The sequence below is a fragment of the Ambystoma mexicanum genome, chromosome 8 (genome assembly GCF_040938575.1).
Source record: "Ambystoma mexicanum isolate Mex_15411 chromosome 8, UKY_AmexF1_1, whole genome shotgun sequence".
NCBI lineage: Eukaryota > Metazoa > Chordata > Amphibia > Caudata > Ambystomatidae > Ambystoma > Ambystoma mexicanum.
Window position 1 is genome coordinate 2,161,663 of NC_090929.1, and position 26,128 is coordinate 2,187,790.

At 57.5% G+C, this 26,128-nt stretch overlaps 1 protein-coding gene across 2 annotated transcripts in view; it reads left to right on the forward strand.

The window, feature by feature from the left end:
- COL27A1 (collagen type XXVII alpha 1 chain) overlaps positions 1-26,128 on the forward strand; it is a 1,990,256-nt gene that overhangs the window by 1,018,090 nt on the left and 946,038 nt on the right. For both annotated transcript variants that reach the window (XM_069609095.1, XM_069609096.1), the window contains exon 20: positions 14,637-14,690. In XM_069609095.1, the coding sequence (XP_069465196.1) occupies positions 14,637-14,690 (54 nt within the window). The remainder of the gene's footprint in view (positions 1-14,636; positions 14,691-26,128) is intronic.

The window sequence follows — 26,128 nt, forward strand, 5'->3', positions numbered from 1 at the left end:
GAAATGATCCAAACGTCATTGGACCTCATTACGAGCTTTATGGTCCGGATATACCGGTACCAGTAAACTTACCGGTACCGTTATATCCGGACCGGCAAACTCTGAGTTGTGCTCGCGGGTGCCTTTCATTCTGCCAGGCTTGACCTGGCGGGCAGAGCGGCACCCGCGAGCACAGCATGCCTGTGGTACAGGCACCCCCATTCCCATTGAGCCCCATGGGGCTGAAATGGGAATGGGTATGTACTGGCATTGGCACCCGTGCAAAGGCAATTACTGGGTCCGGCGGGGCCGGAATACCCTGGTAATTGCCCATTCGCAGGTGCCGGATTTTCATGCCGATTTAAAACTGGCAAGGCTACCTCCAGCCTCGCAATGAGGCCCATTGAAATCGACCCATCCCGTCCCAGAATGCATTGCTAGTTATGCGGTGGCAGTGCTGTGTGTGTGGGTGTGTGCATGAACACATGAACTCCCTCTTCACTGTTACTGTACAGTGGGGCCAGGAGTTCCCTTTACTCGCTTCTTTCCCCCTGGCCCCTCTTCACCCCCACAGCTGCTCCCTGGACCTTCCTTGTTTTAAACCTTCCTGTCCCCTACCTCATTCCTAATCCCACCTTCTGGTCCTGCCTATGGCCACCCTGAGCCACTGGAACATTCCCACTCTTGCTCTCCAAAGACCTCCTTAGGGTCGTGACCCCCACCCTCAAGGCTTCCTCCTCCTCCTCCTCTTGCCTCAAATAGCCAGAGCTCCTCCACAGTCCTTGCAATGAGCTCCACGGTCCTTGCAGTGAGCTCCGCGGTCCTTGCAGTGAGCTCCACGGTCCTTGCAGTGAGCTCCGCGGTCCTTGCAATGATCTCTGCGGTCCTTGCAGTGAGCTCCACGGTCCTTGCAATGAGCTCCGCGGTCCTTGCAATGATCTCCGCGGTCCTTGCAGTGAGCTCCACGGTCCTTGCAATGAGCTCCACGGTCCTTGCAATGAGCTCCGCGGTCCTTGCAATGAGCTCCGCGGTCCTTGCAGTGAGCTCCACGGTCCTTGCAATGAGCTCCACGGTCCTTGCAGTGAGCTCCACGGTCCTTGCAATGAGCTCCACGGTCCTTGCAGTGAGCTCCACGGTCCTTGCAGTGAGCTCCACGGTCCTTGCAGTGAGCTCCACGGTCCTTGCAGTGAGCTCCACGGTCCTTGCAATGAGCTCCACGGTCCTCCAACATCACACAGCCAGGAACTGAGGCCGGTGGGTCCCCTTGGGTATTTGTATGTGCATTTGTGTTTTATTCGACTTGTAGAGCACTTTCGCCAAAGTGCTTGACAACAGATAAATGTCAGTGGTGCAAAATAATATGCGCAGGACTAAAAGGGGTGCGTGTAGAAGTTAAGAAGGAGGGTAACAACATAGGCACAGTACGAGCATCTCAGTGCCTAGAGGCAAGGAGCTAGAGGGGGCGCATGGAGGCTTGGGGACAGAGAGAAGACAAAGCCATTGAGACCGAATAGAATGAGTAGAGCATAAAGGAAAGAGATGAGATGGGGTGAGACCATGCAGGGCTTTACAGACACAGCAAAGAAAGTGAAACAGAAGGTAAAGGCCAAAGGAAGGGAGACTGCAAGCCTGACTGGGGCCCTGTGTCCCCTCCACATCCAGCTGTCCCTCCCTAAATACCCCCCCTTGCCCCGGCCAGAGTCCTTCTGTCCTCTGGCTCCAGCTCTTTACAGGTCAAACACTTCTCCAAGCAGAGAGTGGGAGGTAGATCCCTCTCCTCGCGCCCCACCCCCCTGGAACAGCCTCCCTCTCCCCATCCGACTTGAACCGGGTCTTCTTGAGTTCCAGAAACTTCTCAAGGCCTTCCTTTCTCCTCTTCCTACCCTCTCCCCCTCCCGTGCCAAGCTCTCCACCTGATGCTGCGACTGGTGCCCGGTGCCTTCAGATTCATACAGGGACCGGACCCACCTCCTACCAGTCCTTCCCAGCATCCTTGCCCAGCAGTTGCCCTCAGACTATCCCATCCCAGTCCTCCGGCCCACTGCACCCCCCCCCCGAACCCCTCTTTCCCCCCGCCACTAACCTCCATGGCCTGAATAGCGCTGGCCCGACCTCCCCCCACTATTGTACTTGTTCCTCTCCCCCATTGCACCCATCGACCTGTCAAGTACCTGCACGGTAGGTTTCTCACATGGCCAATATAACCGTTTCCCTGTTCTTGTTGCTGTTTTCTAATGATATCCCATGCCCCCCCCCCCCCGCCACCCCCCAGGCCCTTCTTGTCTTGTGGTGCTTGGAAACACTCGTGTAAAGGCGCAATACAAATGGCAAATAAATGAGGAAATAAAGAGAGAGAAAGCGATGGAGGGAGTAACCGGGGAACGAGTGCCCGAGCTGAAGACAGAGCGCAGAGAAGTTAGATGAAGGGTAGGAAGGCCAAGCAGTAGAGTAGAGCAGAGCAGAGCCACGAGAAGATACACACGTAGATCAGTCCGGCACGACAGAAAAAGGACAGGAAGAGCCGAGATAATAATGAAAAAACGACCAGATCGGGCAGCATTAGAGGTATGAAGAGAAAAGGAAAGAGAGGGGTCAAAGATGACCCCAAGATCACGAGTGGAGAGAAGGTAAGAAAAGAAAGACATGGGACATGGAGACCAGAAGGAGGAGGAAGAGGGAGGAGGAGGTGGAAAATAAAGGACCTTGGTTTTTAAAGGGTTAAAGTGGAGAAAGCGAGAAGCCCTCCAGGACTTAACTGCGGAGATACAGAAGGGTACAGTGTTGTGAAGAGATGGAGAGATCGAAGAAAAGGAACAGAAAATGTGTCCATCATTAGCGTAGAAGCGACAAGATGAGTAAGACAGCTGATGGGGGCAGAGAGAAAAGAAGGGGGCTGAGGACTGAGCCTTGTGGATCGCCACAGAGAAGCGGAAAAGAAGAAAGTGGGCCAGCACAGGAGACAGAGTAGGAGCGATTTGAAAGATAAGATTCAAACCACCTTAGCACAGACCCAGAGAAACTAGTGAGGACAGAGAGGAGGGAAGGTCAGAGTGAGCGACAATGTCAAAAGCTGGATGGGGGTCGGGGAGATTAAGAGTGGCCTTGGGTGGACATTCCATTGAGGATCTGCACCGGTGAGTGTCACTCGAGTGTCGCTTGCCTTCTTTGAGTGCACCCGGGTCTGCTCTGGAACGTGGGGGATTGGGCCAAGCTATAGCTGCTCTGTCCACCATCTTGGATTTTAGATCTGTTCCTCTGAGCCTCCCAGGCGCAGCCAGCGGTTTGGGGCTCTGGTGTTTCCAGCATGTGAATTGCCAGCCGAAAACACTTTCGGGTTCACAGGTAGCACTGTGCAGGCTGGTCTCCCCAGGGTACGATACTGTTTCTCAGTCTCTGCGTGTTTGGGAGGCTGCAGAATGGAAAGACTGTATCCGTGGGACTGCAGTGTTCTTTGCGCGTTCCTTTCAACACAGTTCCTGTGAAGTGCAGTCAAGTGGCAAAAGTCACATGAGACGCACTGCCTTTGTCGATCAGACAGAAAGGGTTTTCCTTACTCAATGGTAGAGATCTGGGTATAGCTTGGGTGAGCCTGGACCTCTTTTCAATAGGGAGTCCAGGGGTGCACAACTACTTTTGCTGGAGGGCCAAATGCATCTTACAAGCGGTCTACAGGGGGCCAGATGTTTGTGTGGGGTAGCCGGACGGGGCATGTGCTGAATTTATGACCCCTCCCTCAGACATTTCTAGTAAGCATGTGGGGGAACAAACAGGTATTTTGAGGTGAACTTCTTGGCTTTATTGCTATTTGTGCTTTCAATTCTGCATATGACCAAGCCAGAAGAAAACTGATTTGCCCCTGAGCTTCAACATGTTATCAATGGTGTGAGAACAAAATCATCCCCGCACCCCCAGCAGCAATAACCTAACATACCTAGCTGTCCTACAGGTGAAAAGAGCCGTGCAGCTCTGGCTGACGAGTGATCTGCCCTCATGAATGACTACATGAGGAAGCTTTGCCTCTGGATCTTAGAGGAGAACGCAGCCTCCAACCCTTTGCACTTTAATAGGCCACCGGCATCATAGGACACCATCACATGGAAAGAAAAACCTTTACATTTGCATCCTCCACACGCCACCACAAAACACCTCTACATTCAGAAGTGCTGCCACAAAGGACTTCAATTCCCGCTGGCAACATTGCTCTGTTACCAGCCAATGAATGCGTGTTCTCTTTACAATCCTTTACTCTGAAGCATCATCCAAAGGTGGGGTGCACAGGCCATGGAAAGAAAATACAACCGATATAGTGTTTTCTATACAGCTTATTACCATGGTTACAGCACTGGTGTGGGTAAAATTGTGCACTACATTGGAAGGGCGTAAATATTTCCCCCAAATATGCCAGTGTGATGGAGCGTAGCAAGGGAGCCCAAACTAATCATGAGGTGTTGCGGGGACTTCCTCCTCACCTCCTGAGAACATTTTTAAAACACAGACATACACATATTCAAATTAAAGTACCTTCTGCCCTGGTCCTGATGTTTCCTCCCAGTGCTACAGCTCCCGAGTAGCACGAAAAAGAAGTAAAAAGCACTTCCTGGTTTGTGCACATGCACACAAGAGCTGGAGCACTGATGGCGAAGAGAGCTGCTCTGTTTGCATGTGGGAGGAGGCTCAGGAGCCGTCCCCCCACATACAAACATGCAGTTCATCAGCCAACAGCCCCAATGGACCAGGCAAGGTTGGGGAAGCATAACGCCCCCGTTTGTACATGGCTCATCCAATGAGCTGCAAGACCTATCCTTGGCCTCAAGGCCAGGGACTGCATCTTTCCAGCCCTAAAATGTCTGCACTGACTCCCGGTTGCTGCAAGGATCAAATTCAAAACCCTCTGCATCATCCATAAGGCTGTCAGGGGCCAGGGACCATGCTATCTACAGCTGGCTCTCACCAAATACTCTCCATCCAGATCTTTACTCTCCTCCAGTGCCAACTTTCGGCGTGTGAAGCGCTTCTCTAAACAGTGAGATGGTGGCCAATCTCTTTCCTCGGCTGGCTCCCTCCTCTGGAACAGCCTCCCCCTTCCTCTCCATCTTGAGCCGGATCTCCTCAAATTCCGGAAGCTCCTCAAGACTTTCCTTTTTACCTTCTACTTTCCCCACTCCCTCCTTTGCTAAACCCCACAGTCTCTGAGATTGGCGACCTTGGCCCTTATGTGTCCTTCTGCGTCCTGACCCTCCCCAATTGCTTTTAGCCTCCGCCCACTCCCAGCACTTGCCTTTGGGCGCCCACTGGCCTGTGCCGTCTCACAGGTCTGCAGTTAATGTATTGGTAGTTTACCACTCTCACCAAGTGAGTTCTGCCAGACACTTAGCTGCTTGCAACTCACTCCCTAGCACTTCACTCTGTGGAACTCGTAGCACGCACCACCTCCCTCGTTCCTTCTCTCTTTCTGCACTTGCACGCTCTGAATACTCACAAGGCCTAGTAGGACCGTCTCTTTCGTTCTATTCATTGCCATTATATATGCCTTTCATTCCCATGCCTCCTCCCCGTTGCCCTGTGGGCACTCTGAAACACAGTTTACTTGATGTATAAGCACCTTAGAAATGCACAATAAATAAATAAATATGCGCGAGTGAGGAACAGAACTGTCAGACGGAAAAGCACGTTTCCCTTTGACAGTTCAAGCTAGCCGAAGAGCGATTCCTACAAAGAATGTATTCACAAGGGTCAGTGTGGCTGGAGATGAAATACTGTTGACTTTGAAGTCATGGACGTGAACGGCACTGTGGGCAATACAGTGATTCTGAACACATGAATGGACTCATAGACATGTGCTACAGAAGAAAGCTACCAGGGTAGCTCATCTGGTTGAGTGACTATTGCTAAGATGTTATATATTTAAAACTGGCTGCAAATCCTATGACTTTTTGGAATTCCTTATAAAAAGAAGCATGTTTCAGTTTGGAAATGTCCTTTGTTTTTTTTCTAGGTAAGTGTAAAATGCACATTTGGAAAACAATGGTGTGCCCAGCATGTGGGAAGCCTGTTTTTATCAGTGATGGCCGCCAGTGATATTCATGACCCATTGCTTCCCGTGGTGTCCCTATCAGGCCAGAAGAAAGATCACAGGCTGTTCAAATAGAGCCTGCAAACGCGCGCGAGTGATGGCTGGGCTAAGGAGCACCTTTAAGGCCCCTGTAAAGAGTTTGTTTGCCGAAGGGGGGTGGGGGTGGGCAGCCCATCATTTAGGAGGGCAATTACCCCCTTCCAGGGACGCCTATGCCAGCAATGTCTCAGGCTTCAAAGGCCCGCTTTCTTTTCTGTTGGTTGAAGTGGGCGGAGCCTCATTATGAAAGTCCTGTCCCTAGGGGGCCGCATAGGGCCCCTGCGCCTTAAGCTGTGCACCCCCACGTAGACCATCATCTGGGTTTTATTTAGGTCTGGGTTTAAGCTGGCAGGGCTGGTCTTCCCTGATGGGTCAGTGGGGGGGTAAGGGGCAGGGCCCCTGCGCCTGGCCTGTGGTGAGGCAATGTGACTGCCCCCCTGGGATGCCACCCGGAACCCTGAGCCACCTTCCTTGCACTTTTCTGTCTCAGGCGGGGGACCTTTTCACAATACATACTTAGGACTGCTTTACATTCACAAGTGTATGCTTTGGTAACAAAGTTATCACATAACATGAAGGAAAGCACATAGTGGCCTATCCTGTATGCTGCGGTAATGCTGCCGTAATGCCGCCATGCCACTGGCCAGTGCTGGGCTCCAGTAATGCCACTGGCCAGTGCTGGGCTCCAGTAATGCCACTGGCCAGTGCTGGGCTGCAGTAATGCTGCGTGTTGCCATGGGCACGGTTGGAGCTCTGGCAGGAAGAGACACGTGCACACAGACCCAGGGGCCTGGCACGGGCTCCTACCCCGCAGCCTGGCGCCACAGCTGCTCTGGCGGGAAGAGACGAGTGCGCACAGACCCAGGGGCCTGGCACGGGCTCCTACCCCGCAGCCTGGCGCCACAGCTGCTCTGGCGGGAAGAGACGAGTGCGCACAGACCCAGGGGCCTGGCACGGGCTCCTACCCCGCAGCCTGGCGCCACAGCTGCTCTGGCGGGAAGAGACGAGTGCGCACAGACCCAGGGGCCTGGCACGGGCTCCTACCCCGCAGCCTGGCGCCACAGCTGCTCTGGCGGGAAGATATGCGTGCGCACAGACCCAGGGGCCTGGCACAAGCTCCTACACCGCAGCCTGGCACCTCAGCTGCTCTGGCAGGAAGGCACACGTGCACACAGACCCAGGGGCCTGGCACAGGCTCCTACCCCGCAGCCTGGCACCTCAGCTGCTCTGGCAGGAAGACACACGTGCGCACAGACCCAGGGGCCCTGGCACAGGCTCCTACCCCGCAGCCTGGCACCTCAGCTGCTCTGGAAGGAAGACACACGTGCGCACAGACCCAGGGGCGTGGCACGGGCTCCTACCCCGCGGCCTGGCGCCTCAGCTGCTCTGGCGGGAAGAGACGAGTGCGCACAGACCCAGGGGCCTGGCACGGGCTCCTACCCCGCAGCCTGGCGCCACAGCTGCTCTGGCGGGAAGAGATGCGTGCGCACAGACCCAGGGGCCTGGCACAGGCTCCTACACCGCAGCCTGGCACCTCAGCTGCTCTGGCAGGAAGGCACACGTGCGCACAGACCCAAGGGCCTGGCACAGGCTCCTACCCCGCAGCCTGGCACCTCAGCTGCTCTGGCAGGAAGACACACGTGCGCACAGACCCAGTGGCCCTGGCACAGGCTCCTACCCCGAAGCCTGGCACCTCAGCTGCTCTGGAAGGAAGACACACGTGCGCACAGACCCAGGGGCCTGGCACAGGCTCCTACCCCGTGGCCTGGCGCCTCAGCTGCTCTGGCGGGAAGAGACGAGTGCGCACAGACCCAGGGACCTGGCACGGGCTCCTACCCCGCAGCCTGGCGCCACAGCTGCTCTGGCGGGAAGAGACGAGTGCGCACAGACCCAGGGGCCTGGCACGGGCTCCTACCCCGCAGCCTGGCACCTCAGCTGCTCTGGCAGGAAGACACATGTGCGCACAGACCCAGGGGCCCTGGCACAGGCTCCTACCCCGCAGCCTGGCACCTCAGCTGCTCTGGCAGGAAGACACACGTGCGCACAGACCCAGGGGCCCTGGCACAGGCTCCTACCCCGCAGCCTGGCACCTCAGCTGCTCTGGAAGGAAGACACACGTGCGCACAGACCCAGGGGCGTGGCACGGGCTCCTACCCCGCGGCCTGGCGCCTCAGCTGCTCTGGCGGGAAGAGACGAGTGCGCACAGACCCAGGGGCCTGGCACGGGCTCCTACCCCGCAGCCTGGCGCCACAGCTGCTCTGGCGGGAAGAGATGCGTGCGCACAGACCCAGGGGCCTGGCACAGGCTCCTACACCGCAGCCTGGCACCTCAGCTGCTCTGGCAGGAAGGCACACGTGCGCACAGACCCAAGGGCCTGGCACAGGCTCCTACCCCGCAGCCTGGCACCTCAGCTGCTCTGGCAGGAAGACACACGTGCGCACAGACCCAGTGGCCCTGGCACAGGCTCCTACCCCGAAGCCTGGCACCTCAGCTGCTCTGGAAGGAAGACACACGTGCGCACAGACCCAGGGGCGTGGCACGGGCTCCTACCCCGCGGCCTGGCGCCTCAGCTGCTCTGGCGGGAAGAGACGAGTGCGCACAGACCCAGGGGCCTGGCACGGGCTCCTACCCCGCAGCCTGGCGCCACAGCTGCTCTGGCGGGAAGAGATGCGTGCGCACAGACCCAGGGGCCTGGCACAGGCTCCTACACCGCAGCCTGGCACCTCAGCTGCTCTGGCAGGAAGGCACACGTGCGCACAGACCCAAGGGCCTGGCACAGGCTCCTACCCCGCAGCCTGGCACCTCAGCTGCTCTGGCAGGAAGACACACGTGCGCACAGACCCAGTGGCCCTGGCACAGGCTCCTACCCCGAAGCCTGGCACCTCAGCTGCTCTGGAAGGAAGACACACGTGCGCACAGACCCAGGGGCCTGGCACAGGCTCCTACCCCGTGGCCTGGCTCCTCAGCTGCTCTGGCGGGAAGAGACGAGTGCGCACAGACCCAGGGACCTGGCACGGGCTCCTACCCCGCAGCCTGGCGCCACAGCTGCTCTGGCGGGAAGAGACGAGTGCGCACAGACCCAGGGTCCTGGCACGGGCTCCTACCCCGCAGCCTGGCACCTCAGCTGCTCTGGCAGGAAGACACACGTGCGCACAGACCCAGTGGCCCTGGCACAGGCTCCTACCCCGCAGCCTTGCACCTCAGCTGCTCTGGCGGGAAGAGATGCGTGCGCACAGACCCAGGGGCCTGGCACAGGCTCCTACACCGCAGCCTGGCACCTCAGCTGCTCTGGCAGGAAGGCACACGTGCGCCCAGACCCAAGGGCCTGGCACAGGCTCCTACCCCGCAGCCTGGCACCTCAGCTGCTCTGGCAGGAAGACACACGTGCGCACAGACCCAGTGGCCCTGGCACAGGCTCCTACCCCGCAGCCTGGCACCTCAGCTGCTCTGGAAGGAAGACACACGTGCGCACAGACCCAGGGGCCTGGCACAGGCTCCTACCCCGCGGCCTGGCGCCTCAGCTGCTCTGGCGGGAAGAGACGAGTGCGCACAGACCCCGCAGCCTGGCGCCACAGCTGCTCTGGCGGGAAGAGACGAGTGCGCACAGACCCAGGGGCCTGGCACGGGCTCCTACCCCGCAGCCTGGCACCTCAGCTGCTCTGGCAGGAAGACACATGTGCGCACAGACCCAGGGGCCTGGCACAGGCTCCTACCCCGCGGCCTGGCGCCTCAGCTGCTCTGGCGGGAAGAGACGAGTGCGCACAGACCCAGGGGCCTGGCACGGGCTCCTACCCCGCAGCCTGGCACCTCAGCTGCTCTGGCAGGAAGACACACGTGCGCACAGACCCAGTGGCCCTGGCACAGTCTCCAACCCCGCAGCCTGGCACCTCAGCTGCTCTGGAAGGAAGACACACGTGCGCACAGACCCAGGGGCCTGGCACAGGCTCCTACCCCGCGGCCTGGCGCCTCAGCTGCTCTGGCGGGAAGAGATGCGTGCGCACAGACCCAGGGGCCTGGCACAGGCTCTTACACCGCAGCCTGGCACCTCAGCTGCTCTGGCAGGAAGGCACACGTGCACACAGACCCAGGGGCCTGGCACAGGCTCCTACCCCGCAGCCTGGCACCTCAGCTGCTCTGCCAGGAAGGCACACGTGCGCACAGACCCAGGGGCCTGGCACAGGCTCCTACCCCGCAGCCTGGCACCTCAGCTGCTCTGGCGGGAAGACACACGTGCGCACAGACCCAGGGGCCTGGCACAGGCTCTTACCCCGCAGCCTGGCACCTCAGCTGCTCTGGCAGGAAGACACACGTGCGCACAGACCCAGGGGCCCTGGCACAGGCTCCTACCCCGCAGCCTGGCACCTCAGCTGCTCTGGAAGGAAGACACACGTGCGCACAGACCCAGGGGCCTGGCACAGGCTCCTACCCCGCGGCCTGGCGCCTCAGCTGCTCTGGCGGGAAGAGACGAGTGCGCACAGACCCAGGGGCCTGGCAAGGGCTCCTACCCCGCAGCCTGGCACCAAAGCTGCTCTGGCGGGAAGAGATGCGTGCACACAGACCCAGGGGCCTGGCACAGGCTCCTACCCCGCAGCCTGGCACCTCAGCTGCTCTGGCAGGAAGGCACACGTGCGCACAGACCCAGGGGCCCTGGCACAGGCTCCTACCCCGCAGCCTGGCACCTCAGCTGCTCTGGAAGGAAGACGCACGTGCGCACAGACCCAGGGGCCTGGCACAGGCTCCTACCCCGCAGCCTGGCACCTCAGCTGCTCTGGAAGGAAGACACACGTGCGCACAGACCCAGGGGCCTGGCACAGGCTCCTACCCCGCGGCCTGGCGCCTCAGCTGCTCTGGCGGGAAGAGACGAGTGCGCACAGACCCAGGGGCCTGGCACGGGCTCCTACTCCGCAGCCTGGCGCCACAGCTGCTCTGGCGGGAAGAGATGCGTGCGCACAGACCCAGGGGCCTGGCACGGGCTCCTACCCCACGGCCTGGCACCACAGCTGCTCTGGCGGGAAGAAATGCGTGCGCACAGACCCAGGGGCCTGGCACAGGCTCCTACCCCGCGGCCTGGCACCTCAGCTGCTCTGGCGGGAAGAGATGCGTGCGCACAAACCCAGGGGCCTGGCACAGGCTCCTACCCCGCAGCCTGGCACCTCAGCTGCTCTGCCAGGAAGGCACACGTGCGCACAGACCCAGGGGCCTGGCACAGGCTCCTACCCCGCAGCCTGGCACCTCAGCTGCTCTGGCAGATAGGCACACGTGCACACAGACCCAGGGGCCTGGCACAGGCTCCTACCCCGCAGCCTGGCACCTCAGCTGCTCTGGCGGGAAGAGACACGTGCGCACAGACCCAGGGGCCTGGCACAGGCTCCTACCCCGCAGCCTGGCACCTCAGCTGCTCTGGCAGATAGGCACACGTGCACACAGACCCAGGGGCCTGGCACAGGCTCCTACCCCGCAGCCTGGCACCTCAGCTGCTCTGGCAGATAGGCACACGTGCACACAGACCCAGGGGCCTGGCACAGGCTCCTACCCCGCAGCCTGGCACCTCAGCTGCTCTTGCAGGAAGGCACACGTGCGCACAGACCCAGGGGCCTGGCACAGGCTCCTACCCCGCGGCCTGGCGCCTCAGCTGCTCTGGCGGAAAGAGACGAGTGCGCACAGACCCAGGGGCCTGGCACAGGCTCCTACCCCGCAGCCTGGCACCTCAGCTGCTCTGGCAGATAGGCACACGTGCGCACAGACCCAGGGGCCTGGCACAGGCTCCTACCCCGCAGCCTGGCACCTCAGCTGCTCTGGCAGGAAGGCACACGTGCGCACAGACCCAGGGGCCTGGCACAGGCTCCTACCCCGCAGCCTGGCACCTCAGCTGCTCTGGCAGATAGGCACACGTGCGCACAGACCCAGGGGCCTGGCACAGGCTCCTACCCCGCAGCCTGGCACCTCAGCTGCTCTGGAAGATAGGCACACGTGCGCACAGACCCAGGGGCCTGGCACAGGCTCCTACCCCGCAGCCTGGCGCCTCAGCTGCTCTGGCAGGAAGGCACACGTGCGCACAGACCCAGGGGCCTGGCACGGGCGCTGCTCTGGCGGGAAGAGACGAATGCGCACAGACCCAGGGGCCTGGCACGGGCTCCTACCCTGCAGCCTGGCGCCACAGCTGCTCTGGCGGGAAAAGACGCGTGCGCACAGACCCAGGGGCCTGGCACGGGCTCCTACCCCGCAGCCTGGCGCCACAGCTGCTCTGGCGGGAAGACACGCGTGCGCACAGACCCAGGGGCCTGGCACGGGCTCCTACCCCGCAGCCTGGCGCCACAGCTGCTCTGGCGGGAAGAGACGCGTGCGCACAGACCCAGGGGCCTGGCACGGGCTCCTACCCCGCAGCCTGGCACCTCAGCTGTTCTGGCAGGAAGAGACACGTGCGCACAGACCCAAGACCCTGGCACGGGCTCCTACCCCGCAGCCTGGCACCTCAGCTGCTCTGGCAGATAGGCACACGTGCGCACAGACCCAGGGGCCTGGCACAGGCTCCTACCCCGCAGCCTGGCACCTCAGCTGCTCTGGCGGGAAGAGACGCGAGCGCACAGACCCAGGGGCCTGGCACAGGCTCCTACCCCGCAGCCTGGCACCTCAGCTGCTCTGGCGGGAAGAGACACGTGCGCACAGACCCAGGGGCCTGGCACAGGCTCCTACCCCGCAGCCTGGCACCTCAGCTGCTCTGGCAGGAAGGCACACGTGCGCACAGACCCAGGGGCCTGGCACAGGCTCCTACCCCGCAGCCTGGCACCTCAGCTGCTCTGGCAGGAAGAGACGCGTGCGCACAGACCCAGGGGCCTGGCACAGGCTCCTACCCCGCAGCCTGGCACCTCAGCTGCTCTGGCGGGAAGAGACACGTGCGCACAGACCCAGGGGCCTGGCACAGGCTCCTACCCCGCAGCCTGGCACCTCAGCTGCTCTGGAGGGAAGGCACACGTGCACACAGACCCAGGGGCCTGGCACAGGCTCCTACCCCGCAGCCTGGCACCTCAGCTGCTCTGGCGGGAAGAGACACGTGCGCACAGACCCAGGGGCCTGGCACAGGCTCTACCCCGCAGCCTGGCACCTCAGCTGCTCTGGAAGGAAGAGACGCGTGCGCACAGATCCAGGGGCCCTGGCACAGGCTCCTACCCCGCAGCCTGGCACCTCAGCTGCTCTGGAAGGAAGAGATGCGTGCGCACATACCATGGGGCGTGGCACAGGCTCCTACCCCGCAGCCTGGCACCACAGCTGCTCTGGCGGGAAGAGATGCGTGCGCACATACCATGGGGCGTGGCACAGGCTCCTACCCCGCAGCCTGGCGCCTCAGCTGCTCTGGCAGGAAGACACACGTGCGCACAGACCCAGGGGCCTGGCACAGGCTCCTACCCCGCGGCCTGGCGCCCCAGCTGCTCTGGCGGGAAGAGACGAGTGCGCACAGACCCAGGGGCCTGGCACGGGCTCCTACCCCGCAGCCTGGCACCTCAGCTGCTCTGGCGGGAAGAGATGCGTGCGCACAGACCCAGGGGCCTGGCACAGGCTCCTACCCCGCAGCCTGGCACCTCAGCTGCTCTGGCAGGAAGGCACACGTGCGCACAGACCCAGGGGCCTGGCACAGGCTCCTACCCCGCAGCCTGGCACCTCAGCTGCTCTGGCAGGAAGAGACGCGTGCGCACAGACCCAGGGGCCTGGCACAGGCTCCTACCCCGCAGCCTGGCACCTCAGCTGCTCTGGCGGGAAGAGATGCGTGCGCACAGACCCAGGGGCCTGGCACAGGCTCCTACCCCGCAGCCTGGCACCTCAGCTGCTCTGGCAGGAAGGCACACGTGCGCACAGACCCAGGGGCCTGGCACAGGCTCCTACCCCGCAGCCTGGCACCTCAGCTGCTCTGGCGGGAAGAGACGCGTGCGCACAGACCCAGGGGCCTGGCACAGGCTCCTACCCCGCAGCCTGGCACCTCAGCTGCTCTGGCGGGAAGAGATGCGTGCGCACAGACCCAGGGGCCTGGCACAGGCTCCTACCCCGCAGCCTGGCACCACAGCTGCTCTGGCGCGAAGAGAAGTGGCATCAACCTCTGGCCCATGACGTGGAGGAGGCCTCAGAGGGGCCGGGATAAGAGCGCACCCCTGCGATTGATTAGATGTATGTATGTCGCGCGTCATTAGCTGGGAGAGGGAGGGAGAGGGGGGCTCGGTCTTGCGTCACCACTAAAGTGTCACCTGGGATGCGCTATTGTCAAGCCCTGGGCCTCATCATCTCAGTAGCTCTCCGGCTGCCGAGCCCCCTCATTCTGCTTTCCCTAGTAGGTGGTGGGCCAGTGCCCCCTCCCCAACCTTGGACAGCCCCCCACTGCTGAATTATGAGGGTATTCCCTTCCACAATGATTGGCCTGGAGAGCATGTTTCGTTTGTTGGCTTGTACGAGAGTTGGTCAATGATTCCAGAAAACCTTCCTGCCTGGCCTTGTTCCAGACTCATATAAATGTGCTCTTAAAAAGGCTGAGAATGAAACCTCTTTGTATGTTTTTCAGGGGTTCCCAGGTGACATTGGACCCCCGGGACTCAATGGAGCGGAGGGGCTAAAGGTGAGTGCACATTGATTTGCTTGGAGCCCAAATAACTTCCCAGGGAGATTCTTAAATCTTTCACTCTTTGGCAAATTACACTGTAACCCAAGTACGAATTTTAAAACATGTTTGCAATCTTTCCTGAGTCAATACACGGCGCACTTCAGGAACTAATTCTAAGGGGGAGTTTGGTGTCAGCTCTGAAACAGTTTCATTCAGGTTAAGTGGGGAATTTGAAAAGAAAATTGTGAGTCGAACAGATCATTTGAGCTAGAAAGCCATGCATCCACAGCGCCTCCTAGTGGCCATCGCTGGAAGTCCAATTACAAATCCGTGCCACCGAGCAATGCACCAGGGGGGTTGCAAAGTTCTGTGAGGAACCTGAAGGGGTCCTCGCATTTACACCCCTGGGATCTTCCTCTCAGGTGGCCAGGGAAAGTCCATCGCTCCTGGATCCCGACCCTGGGGGTCGATGTGAGGGAGGGTCAGCGGGGTGGAGAGACCTCTGGGAGTGGAGATGTGAGGGAGGATCACCGGGGTGGAGGGACCTCTGGGAGTGGAGATGTGAGGGAGGATCACCTGGATGGAGGGACCTCTGCGAGTGGAGATGTGAGCGAGGATCAGATGGGTGGAGAGACCTCTGGGAGTGGAGATGGGAGGGAGGATCAGATGGGTGGAGGGACCTCTGGGAGTGGAGATGTGAGGGAGGATCAGATGGGTGGAGAGACCTCTGGGAGTGGAGATGCGAGGGAGGATCGCCTGGGTGGAGGGACCTCTGGGAGTGGAGATGTGAGGGAGGATCACCTGGGTGGAGGGACCTCTGCGAATGGAGATGTGAGGGAGGATCAGATGTATGGAGAGACCTCTGGGAGTGGAGATGGGAGGGAGGATCAGATGGATGGAGAGACCTCTGGGAGTGGAGATGGGAGGGAGGATCAGATGGGTGGAGGGACCTCTGGGAGTGGAGATCAGATGGGTGGAGAGACCTCTGGGAGTGGAGACGCGAGGGAGGATCGCCTGGGTGGAGGGACCTCTGGGAGTGGAGATGGGGGGGTGAGAGTGAGGATCAGATGGGTGGAGGGACCTCTGGGAGTGGAGATGGGGGGATGGGAGGGAGGATCAGATGGGTGGAGGGACCTCTGGATTGGAGATGCGAGGGAGGATCACCTGGGTGGAGGGACCTCTGGGAGTGGAGATGCGAGAGAGGGTCAGATGGGTGGAGAGACCTCTGGGAGTGGAGATGCGAGGGAGGATCATATGGGTGGAGGGACCTCTGGGAGTGGAGATGCAAGGGATGGTCACCTGGGTGGAGGGACCTCTGGGAGTGGAGATGCCAGGGAGGATCACCTGGGTAGAGGGACCTCTGGGAGTGGAGATGCAAGGGAGGGTCACCTGAGTGGAGGGACCTCTGGGAGTGGAGATGCGAGGGAGGGTCAGATGGGTGGTGGGACCACTGGGAGTGGAGATGCGAGGAAGGTCACCTGGGTGGAGGGACCTCTGGGAGTAGAGATGCAAGGGAGGGTCACCTGGGTGGAGGGACCTCTGGGAGTGGAGATGCGAGGGAAGGTCACCTGGGTGGTGGGACCACTGGGAGTGGAGATGCGATGGAAGGTTGCTTGGGTGGAGGGACCTCTGGGAGTAGAGATGCAAGGGAGGGTCACCTGGGTGGAGGGACCTCTGGGAGTGGAGATGCGAGGGAGGATCACCTGGGTAGAGGGACCTCTGGGAGTAGAGATATGAGGGAGGGTCAGATGGGTGAAGAGACCTCAGAGTGAAGATGTGAGGGAGGATCACCTGGGTGGAGTGACCTCTGGGAGATGCGAGGAAGGATCAGATGTGTGGAGGGATCTCTGGGAGTGGAGATGCGAGGGAGGGTCAGATTGGTGGAGGGACCTCTGGGAGTGGAGATGCGAGGGAGGGTCAGGTGGGTGGAGGGACCTCTGGGAGTGGAGATGTGAGGGAGAATCACCTGGGTGGAGGGACCTCTGGGGGTGGAGATGCGAGAGAGTGTCAGATGGGTGGAGGGACCTCAGAGTGGAGATGCGAGTGTGGGTCACCTGGGTGAAGGGACCTCTGGGAGTGGAGATGCGAGGGAGGGTCACCTGGGTGGAGGGATCTCTGGGAGTGGAGATGCGAGGGAGGGTCAGATTGGTGGAGGGACCTCTGGGAGTGGAGATGCGAGGGAGGGTCAGGTGGGTGGAGGGACCTCTGGGAGTGGAGATGTGAGGGAGAATCACCTGGGTGGAGGGACCTCTGGGAGTGGAGATGCGAGAGAGTGTCAGATGGGTGGAGGGACCTCAGAATGGAGATGCGAGTGTGGGTCACCTGGGTGAAGGGACCTCTGGGAGTGGAGATGCGAGGGAGGGTCAGATGGGTGGTGGGACCACTGGGAGTGGAGATGCGAGGGAAGGTCACCTGGGTGGAGGGACCTCTGGGAGTAGAGATGCAAGGGAGGGTCACCTGGGTGGAGGGACCTCTGGGAGTGGAGATGCGAGGGAAGGTCACCTGGGTGGTGGGACCACTGGGAGTGGAGATGCGAGGGAAGGTCACCTGGGTGGAGGGACCTCTGGGAGTAGAGATGCAAGGGAGGGTCACCTGGGTGGAGGGACCTCTGGGAGTGGAGATGCGAGGGAGGATCACCTGGGTAGAGGGACCTCTGGGAGTGGAGATATGAGGGAGGGTCAGATGGGTGGAGGGGCCTCTGGGAGTGGAGATGCGAGGGAGGGTCAGATGGGTGGAGGGATCTCTGGGAGTAGAGATGCGAGGGAGGGTCAGATTGGTGGAGGGACCTCTGGGAGTGGAGATGCGAGGGAGGGTCAGGTGGGTGGAGGGACCTCTGGGAGTGGAGATGCGAGAGAGTGTCAGATGGGTGGAGGGACCTCAGAGTGGAGATGCGAGTGTGGGTCACCTGGGTGGAGGGACCTCTGGGAGTGGAGATGCGAGGGAGGGTCAGATGGGTGGAGGGGCCTCTGGGAGTGGAGATGCGAGGGAGGATCACCTGGGTAGAGCGACCTCTGGGAGGGGAGATGCGAGGGAGGGTCAGATGGGTGGAGGGACCTCAGAGTGGAGATGTGAGGGAGGATCACCTGGGTGGAGTGACCTCTGGGAGATGCAAGGAAGGATGAGAATGGTGGAGGGACCCCTAGGAGTGGAGATGTGAGAGAGGATCACCTGGGTGGAGGGACCTCTGGGAGATGCGAGGGAGGGTCAGATGGGTGGAGGGACCTCTGGGAGTGGAGATGCGAGGGAAGATCACCTGGGTGGAGGGACCTCTGGGAGTGGAGATGCAGGAGAGTGTCTGATGGGTGGAGGGACCTCTGGGAGTGGAGATGCGAGGGAGGATCATCTGGGTGGAAGGACCTCTGGGAGATGCGAGTGAGGGTCAGATGGGTGGTGGGACCTCTGGGAGTGGAGATGCGAGGGAGGGTCAGATGGGTGGAGGGACCTCTGGGAGTGGAGATGCAAGGGAGGATCACTGGGGTGGAGAGTCCTCTGGGAGTGGAGATGTGAGGGAGGATCACCTGGGTCGAGGCACCCATGGGAGATGCAAGGGAGGATCAGATGGGTGCAGAGACCTCTGGGAGTGGAGATGCGAGGGAGGATCACCGGGGTGTAGAGACCTCTGGGAGTGGAGATGCAAGGGAGGGTCAGATGGGTGGAGGGACCTCTTGGAGATGTGAGGGAGGATCAGATGGGTGGAGGGACTTCTGGGAGTGGAGATGCGAGGAAGGATCAGTTGGGTGGAGTGACCTCTGGGAGTGGAGATGTGAGGGAGGATCACCTGGATGGAGAGACCTCGGGAGTGGAGATGCGAGGGAGGGTCAGATGTATGTATGTATGTATTTATTTTATTTTTTGTATAGCGCCGATAGCCCGTGGGCATCAGGGCGCTTAGCCAAACAACGAAAAACAAAACAATACAATAGGAACGTCTGCGCTAAGCCATGAGGTGGTCATAATCCCCCGTATCCCAGTTCATCATCTGAAAAGATGAGTCTTCAACCCTTTCCTAAAAACAGTAAGGTTGGTAACGGTTCTGAGTGTTTCTGGAACACTGTTCCACAAGCTGGGGGCCTGCACCAAAAAGGAACTGCCCAGCCCAGCTTTCAATTTAAACTTGGGGACGATCAACAGGCATTTACCCTTTGAACGAAGATTCCTACTGGGGGTATGAAGCACTAAGCCCTTTTTCAGATACTCAGGAGCAGAGCCGTACAGGCATTTATGCACCAGGCAGAGAGCTTTGAATTTAATACACTCCTCCACTCTGAGCCAATGCAAGGCTATTCTCTCTGCAGTAACATGATCTCTTTTCTTCAGATTTTTTACCAGCGTAACCGCGTTGTTCTGAAGCACCTGACAACTAGAAACATCCTTAGAGGAGGCCCCTAATAACAGGGCATTGCCATAGTTAAGCCTTGATAGTATAATGGCCCTGGCTACGGTGGCCATATTACCCTCATTAAGAAACGGCCTAATGGCTTTCATGAGCCTTAAGTAATATGCCGTATTTTTCTGTAGGTAGCTAGTCTGGGCATGAGAATCCACCTGTGAGTTGACCATTATTCCCAGGGTCTTCACTTTCTGGACCACCTGGATAGTGGCATCCTTGATTTTAAACGATTTATACTCAGCCCCCAAGTTCCCTAGCTGATGACTTGATCCAAACAGCATCAGCTCGGTTTTAGAGTCGTTCAGACACATCCAGTTTGTCTGCATCCAATCGTCGATTATCTTATAAACCCTGGCTATTATTTCACTGTCTGAATCATAGTGGCTGCCACCCAGTTCCAGAATGAGTTGGGTGTCGTCTGCGTAATTAGTAAACGACACCCCCGCATTCACCAGTAGACTGCACAATGTGCGCATGTATATGTTAAACAACATGGGGGACAGACTGGCCCCCTGTGGGACTCCGAATAAGATGTCATACGGATCGGAAAAACTACTGCCCCAATGTACTCTTGCTTGGCGATCCGAGAGGAAAGACAAGAGCCAATCAATGGCTCCTTCCGAGCAACCCACATTCTCTCTAAGCGCCTTGATAAGAAGGCGATGATCCACCAGATCGAATGCGGCACTTAGATCCAAAAGCATAAGTACTCCCAACTTGCTTTTATCCATTAAGCTGAGCATCTGGTTCTGCAGGTCCAGCATGGCAGTTTCCGTACTATGGGATGCTCTAAATCCAGATTGTTGTTGATGCAGGATCTCCTCATTCTCAACAAACTGCTGCAGTTGTTGTGTAGCTACCTTGTCCAATAACTTAAGAACAAAGTTTGAATTAGTTATTGGACGGAGATTCCCAGGGTCTTTGGGATCCAGACCTGCTTTTTTAACTAGAGGGGTAATAGTAACTTTCTTAAGATCTCTAGGCACTATGCTCTCTTGAAAAGATGAGTTCACTATTCTCTGTAGAATAGGAGCGAAGATGTCTTTATGTTGTAGATGGGTGGAGTGACCTCTGGGAGTGGAGATGTGAGGGAGGATCACCTGGGTGGAGAGTCCTCTGGGAGTGGAGATGCGAGGGAGGGTCAGATGGGTGGAGTGACCTCTGGGAGTGGAGATGTGAGGGAGGGTCAGATGGGTGGAGTGACCTCTGGGAGTGGAGATGTGAGGGAGGGTCACCGGGGTGGAGAGTCCTCTGGGAGTAGAGATGCGAGGGAGGGTCAGATGGGTGGAGTGACCTCTGGGAGTGGAGATGTGAGGGAGGATCGCCTGGGTGGTGGGGCCTCTGGGAGTGGAGATGTAAGGGAGGATCAGATGGGTGGAGGGACATCTGAGAGTGGAGATGTGAGGGAGGATCAGATGGGTGGAGAGACCTCTGGGAGTGGAGATATGAGGCAGGATCACCTGGGTGGAGGCACCTATGTGAGTGGAGATGCGAGAAGGATCAGATGGGTGGAGGGGCCTCTGGGAGTGGAGATGCGAGGGAGGGTCACCTGGGTGGAGGAACCTCTGGGAGAGGAGATGCGAGGGAGGATCAGATGGGTGGAGTGCCCTCTGGGAGTGGAGATGCGAGGGAGGATCACCTGGGTGGAGAGACCTCTGGGAGTGGAGATGTGAGGGAGGGTCACCGGGGTGGAGAGTCCTCTGGGAGTAGAGATGCGAGGGAGGGTCAGATGGGTGGAGTGACCTCTGGGAGTGGAGATGTGAGGGAGGATCGCCTGGGTGGTGGGGCCTCTGGGAGTGGAGATGTAAGGGAGGATCAGATGGGTGGAGGGACATCTGAGAGTGGAGATGTGAGGGAGGATCAGATGGGTGGAGAGACCTCTGGGAGTGGAGATATGAGGCAGGATCACCTGGGTGGAGGCACCTATGCGAGTGGAGATGCGAGAAGGATCAGATGGGTGGAGGGGCCTCTGGGAGTGGAGATGCGAGGGAGGGTCACCTGGGTGGAGGAACCTCTGGGAGAGGAGATGCGAGGGAGGATCAGATGGGTGGAGTGCCCTCTGGGAGTGGAGATGCGAGGGAGGATCACCTGGGTGGAGAGACCTCTGGGATTGGAGATGCAAGGGAGGATCACCTGGGTGGAGGGACATCTGGGAGATGCGAGGGAGGATCAGATGGGTGGAGAGACCTCTGGGAGTGGAGATGTGAGGGAGGATCACCTGGGTGGAGGCACCTAATGGAGTGGAGATGCGAGGGAGGATCAGATGGGTGGAGTGACCTCTGGGAGTGGAGATGTGAGGGAGGATCACCTGGGTGGAGAGACATCTGGGAGTGGAGATGCAAGGGAGAGTCAGATGGGTGGAGGGACCCCTGGGAGTGGAGATGCGAGGGAGGATCAGCGGGGTGGAGAGACCTCTGGGAGTGGAGATGCGAGGGAGGATCACCTGGGTGGAGAGACCTCTGGGAGTGGAGATGCGAGGGAGGATCACCTGGGTGGAGAGACCTCTGGGAGTGGAGATGCGAGGGAGGATCACCTGGGTGGAGAGACCTCTGGGAGTGGAGATGCGAGGGAGGATCACCTGGGTGGAGAGACCTCTGGGAGTGGAGATGCGAGGGAGGGTCAGATGGGTGGAGGCAACTATGGGAGTGGGAAGAGCAGCCCTACAGATAAGGGGTGTATCGGCCACTTTTACTGCCATCAAAAAGTAGAAAACAGACACTTAGAACCATATGCCCCTGTTTTCACTTTTCAAGCTCCATGGATATGTTTGGAGCAGTAGTGCACGTACTACCACAGGAAGAAACTACTATTATAACTTCCTGATGGAAAGAAGTACATTTGTGCCCTTTAATGTGTATGAATGACTAGGTGCAAAGAAATAATTATTCCAAAAACATTTCCTTTTTCCAGTTAAAACCTGAGTTATGGGTGGCGGCACTTGTGAGGAACATGAGGGAGCCTCCCATCTACTCCCCTTGGATCTTCCTCTCAGGTGGCCAGGGAAAGGCCATCACTCTTGGATCCTGACCCTGGGGGTGGATATGCGAGGGAGGATCACCTGGGTGTAGGGACCTTGGGGAGTGGGAGGAGGATGTCTTGAGGTGAGACATGGAATCCCCCTTTCCCTTGTGAGAATGAGTCCTACCCATCCCCTGCCGTCGTAGGGTATTGTCAGTCTTTATCCTTTCCATACAGGGCAACTGTCCCACATTCACATGCCTTTAAGACTGGGACGAGGAAGAGGCAATTAGAGGCAATTAGAGGTGGTGCACCCTTCTAGTTAATTTCACCACTTTGGTACTGAGACGAGGAAGAGGACTATGGAGGAAAACCATTGCACGGGTCAGGCATGTCCCATTAATAGGTGTAAATGTGGTTAGGCAAAGCACTTGCACCTGCAACCAATTGAGAGGCCGCAGGTGCATAAATGGAGAGACCAGCAGAGAGGAAGGGGGAACTTGCCCGGGGAGAAGGACGCAGCTATGAGGCGAGGAGCAGGCTGGAGAGGGGCCTGTGCAGAGGACGCTGTGTATTGCAGAGGAGTGTGAGAGACACTGTGATTGTGAGAGGGTCAGAGCCTCTGCAGTCCCCTGTGCCACGTGTTCCCAGCTTGACTTGGGGAACACAGAAGACTCCGAATTGCTGAGGGCCGCTGCAGCGAGGTTCACAGGTGGCAAACGCTGCTCGCTGGAGCATCTGATGCACTGCTCGCTGGAGCTCCCGACACGTACCTGGGAAGCAAGTGGAAGCCAAACAAAAGAAGGAAGACGCCCGGAAGAGAGGTCAAGCACCAGTGAGTGTGAGAAAGGAAACACTCGTACCGGGGGGCTCCAGGGGCGGGAATTGGACATTTGCTATTACCGATCTGACACTTCTAAGAATGTGGTTTGGAGACAAGAATGGAAGAATATTGAATATTGAACAACTACAAAGTACTTTTTTTTTCTAATGCAACAACATTTATTGAATAACCAACTAAAGAGAAGATATGGAAATTCTGTGAAAATACAGCACGAGTGGGATATAGCTCAGCTATCCTCTAAGGAGGATATCTCAGCAGCAACGTTCTCGCCTCGGACGCAAGACGACACAGAGCAACACAGGTATGATACCCGGGTCTACGCTTAGAAACCTCTGGGTATTAAGCGCGTTATAAATAACCTCTCGTATCATATAAGTGAATGATATGCAGTGAAAACCGTTAAGACGTGTTTATGAACAAAGTGAAAGTCTGTAAGGAGCATTTACGGATTAAGTGAAAAGCAAGTGTGAAAGGCAAGTTGATGAACTTTAATGGACAATGTGAAAGAAAGGGGGTGGAAAAGGATGAACACTACAGAATGAATGGAATACAAGTTGTGGCAAAGCCACAACTTTGCCAAGCAGAAAACTACAGCAAATGCTGGTTACTGACAGAGGTCCAGGGAGAAAACCTGTGTCTGCCAAGGAAAACCAAAAGCATCGCAACGTGCCATGGGTGATCGGTTGCGTGACCTGTAATGGGTGGACTGTGTGGTCTGACAACGGCACCTAGACCGAGTAGCCCCTACTTGGGAAAGAACCAAGGAAAGCCAGGATGCAAGGCTGTGCGGTATCATAAGTGCTGAAGTCCCCCAGGGCTCTATCCTTTCGCCTTAGCGCTTCAATATCTATCTCGCCCCTCTTGCCCACCTTATCTCCTCCTTCTCTGCTCATGTCCAGTGGTATGCTGATGACACACAGCTTTCTTTCAAACTTCCCTCTACTACCTACTCATTCTCCTCTCTCATTCCTTATGATCTGACCGCTATTCTGGCATGGTGTGCGGCTAACGATCTCTGTCTTGATGCCAGCAAGATGGAGATCCTTCTTATTTGGACACCTGCTCCCTGTTTCCCTCCTACCCTCTGACCACCTTCCTTGGGTGCTCTACCCTCACCATCCTCTGAGGACAAAAACCTTGGGGTCATCTTCGACTCCTCTCTCACCTTCACCCCTCACATCTTTGACCTTCCCGGGAAGGCCCACTTCCAGCTTCACCTCCTTAGAGGCACTCTTTCTTTCCTCACCTTTTTCCAGAAGCTCAATGTTTCCAGAGCTCTGGTCCTCACTAGGCTGGATTACTGCAACAGCCTCTTCTCATAACTCCCCCTTTCCTCCCTACGCCCCCTTCATCTAATCCAGAATAGGGCTGCAAGACTTCTCCTTGGCCTCAAGCCCACGGACTGTATCGATCCAGCCCTAAGATCTCTCCACTGGCTCCCGGTGGCTGCAAGATTAAGTTCAAGACCTTCTGCATCATCGACAAGGATTTCCTGGGCCTGGGACCATGCTATGTCCAATTTTCTCTCACTAAATACTTCCCTGTAAGAGCCCTCTGCTCCTCCAATTCCAACTCTCTGCTTGTCAAACGCTTCTCCAAGCCGAGAGAGGGGGGCAGGTCTCTCTCTTCTGCTGGTGCCTCACTTTGGAACAGCCTCTGTTTCCCTCTCAGATTTGAGCCGGGCCGCCTGAAGTTCCGGAAACTTGAATCTCACAGGTTACCAGGCCCCTGTCTAGTCGGCACCCCCTGCCCCGCAGCACTGCCCTTCTGGGCCTCCTACCTGGCGGCTGTGCATCGCACTCTAGGGATTCTTCTGCTCTGCCGTAGCACTTAGCCTGCGGTCTTCCCCCTGGCACTCCTAGGCACTTCCCTTCCGGGCGCTCACCAGCACTTGCCCATACCTTGCTCCCCCGCCCCCTATCTCCTGCACTTCTCCTCACTGCACTTGCACGTCCGAATGTCACAAAGCCGAGAAGGACCGCAATTGTTTATGTTACTGGTTTTTGTCTTGTCTTATTATTTACTCCCCTTGCTCCCGCCCCACTTTGCCTTATGGCGCCTAGAACCACCATCTTGTTGTACAGGCACCTAATAAATGATCTAACCGATTGCAAGGTTAAACTGGAAGTATCATTGAAAGTCAAGAGACTTGAATTGACTGTAGTTCAGGTGGAGGAGCTGCCTTCTTGGGGAAGGGGACTCCGAGATATCTTTGAACTGTGTTGAACTTGGGGAAGGGGAAGCTGAAAACAAGCCAGAGCTGGAAGAAGCTCAGAACTTTATTTTGAACCCTGTTTCTTTTGATGCTGACATCACTACACATTGTATACCCTTAGTTGGGAGGGCAAGTGTAGGGTTTGGACACAGGCAGACTTTGAGTTGAACGTATTGACACAGACTATCCTTAGTCTCTTTAGGAAGGGAAACACTACCTTAGCTCAGAGCAAGTTAAGCCTTACTCCATCCTGACATTTAAGATAAATAAATCATTTTGTTAAGAAAGGTGACTGTTGTCTGTTCCTTGCTTCACGATGCCTTCACATTGTGTGAAAATCTTGCTTTTTTAACCCCACTACAAAGATATAGAAAAATAAACGGTCACGATAGTTCCCCTGTGGGCTGTACAGGCAGTGAACATTGTGAGCCATTAAGTGGCTTCAGAAATATTAATATGTTCATTAACATACATGCGCTACAGCAGACACATATATGTGCCCAATACAGTCCTTCCTGTCTGCCACAGATTTTGGTAAACGTGCATTAGAATTCTCTGCTCTCATTATAATTGTGTATGTATCAAAATCAATCATTTGCAGAGCTAGGAAAATAATGTATGGATTAAACGTAATCATGTATGTTCCCCTTAAATGGTGGATTTTCCCCTGCATAATTGTGCATGTTTCCAAAGGAATCGTACATCGGCAGAACAGAGTCATGCGTGGCCTTTAAAACATGAATGTGCCCTAGAGAATCGTGCGTGTACAACAAAAGCATGCGTGATGCAAAGCAGGCTTCAGTGAGCATGTGTGAGATGGCGCTATAGTCCCTTTGCTGCAGTGTAGAAAGTGAAGCCATCAGACACAAAGCCTCGACTGCAAGCGCTCTCCTCTGATCACTGCTGAACGATATAAGTGACGATGCAGGCCTGTGCACGTGCAGCCAGGGCAGTTCCAGCAACAATCAAACATGAGCCAGTCAATAAATGTTTACATGGAACTCTCTTCAAATACCCTAACAGAGCCATCCGTCATGGTGCTGATG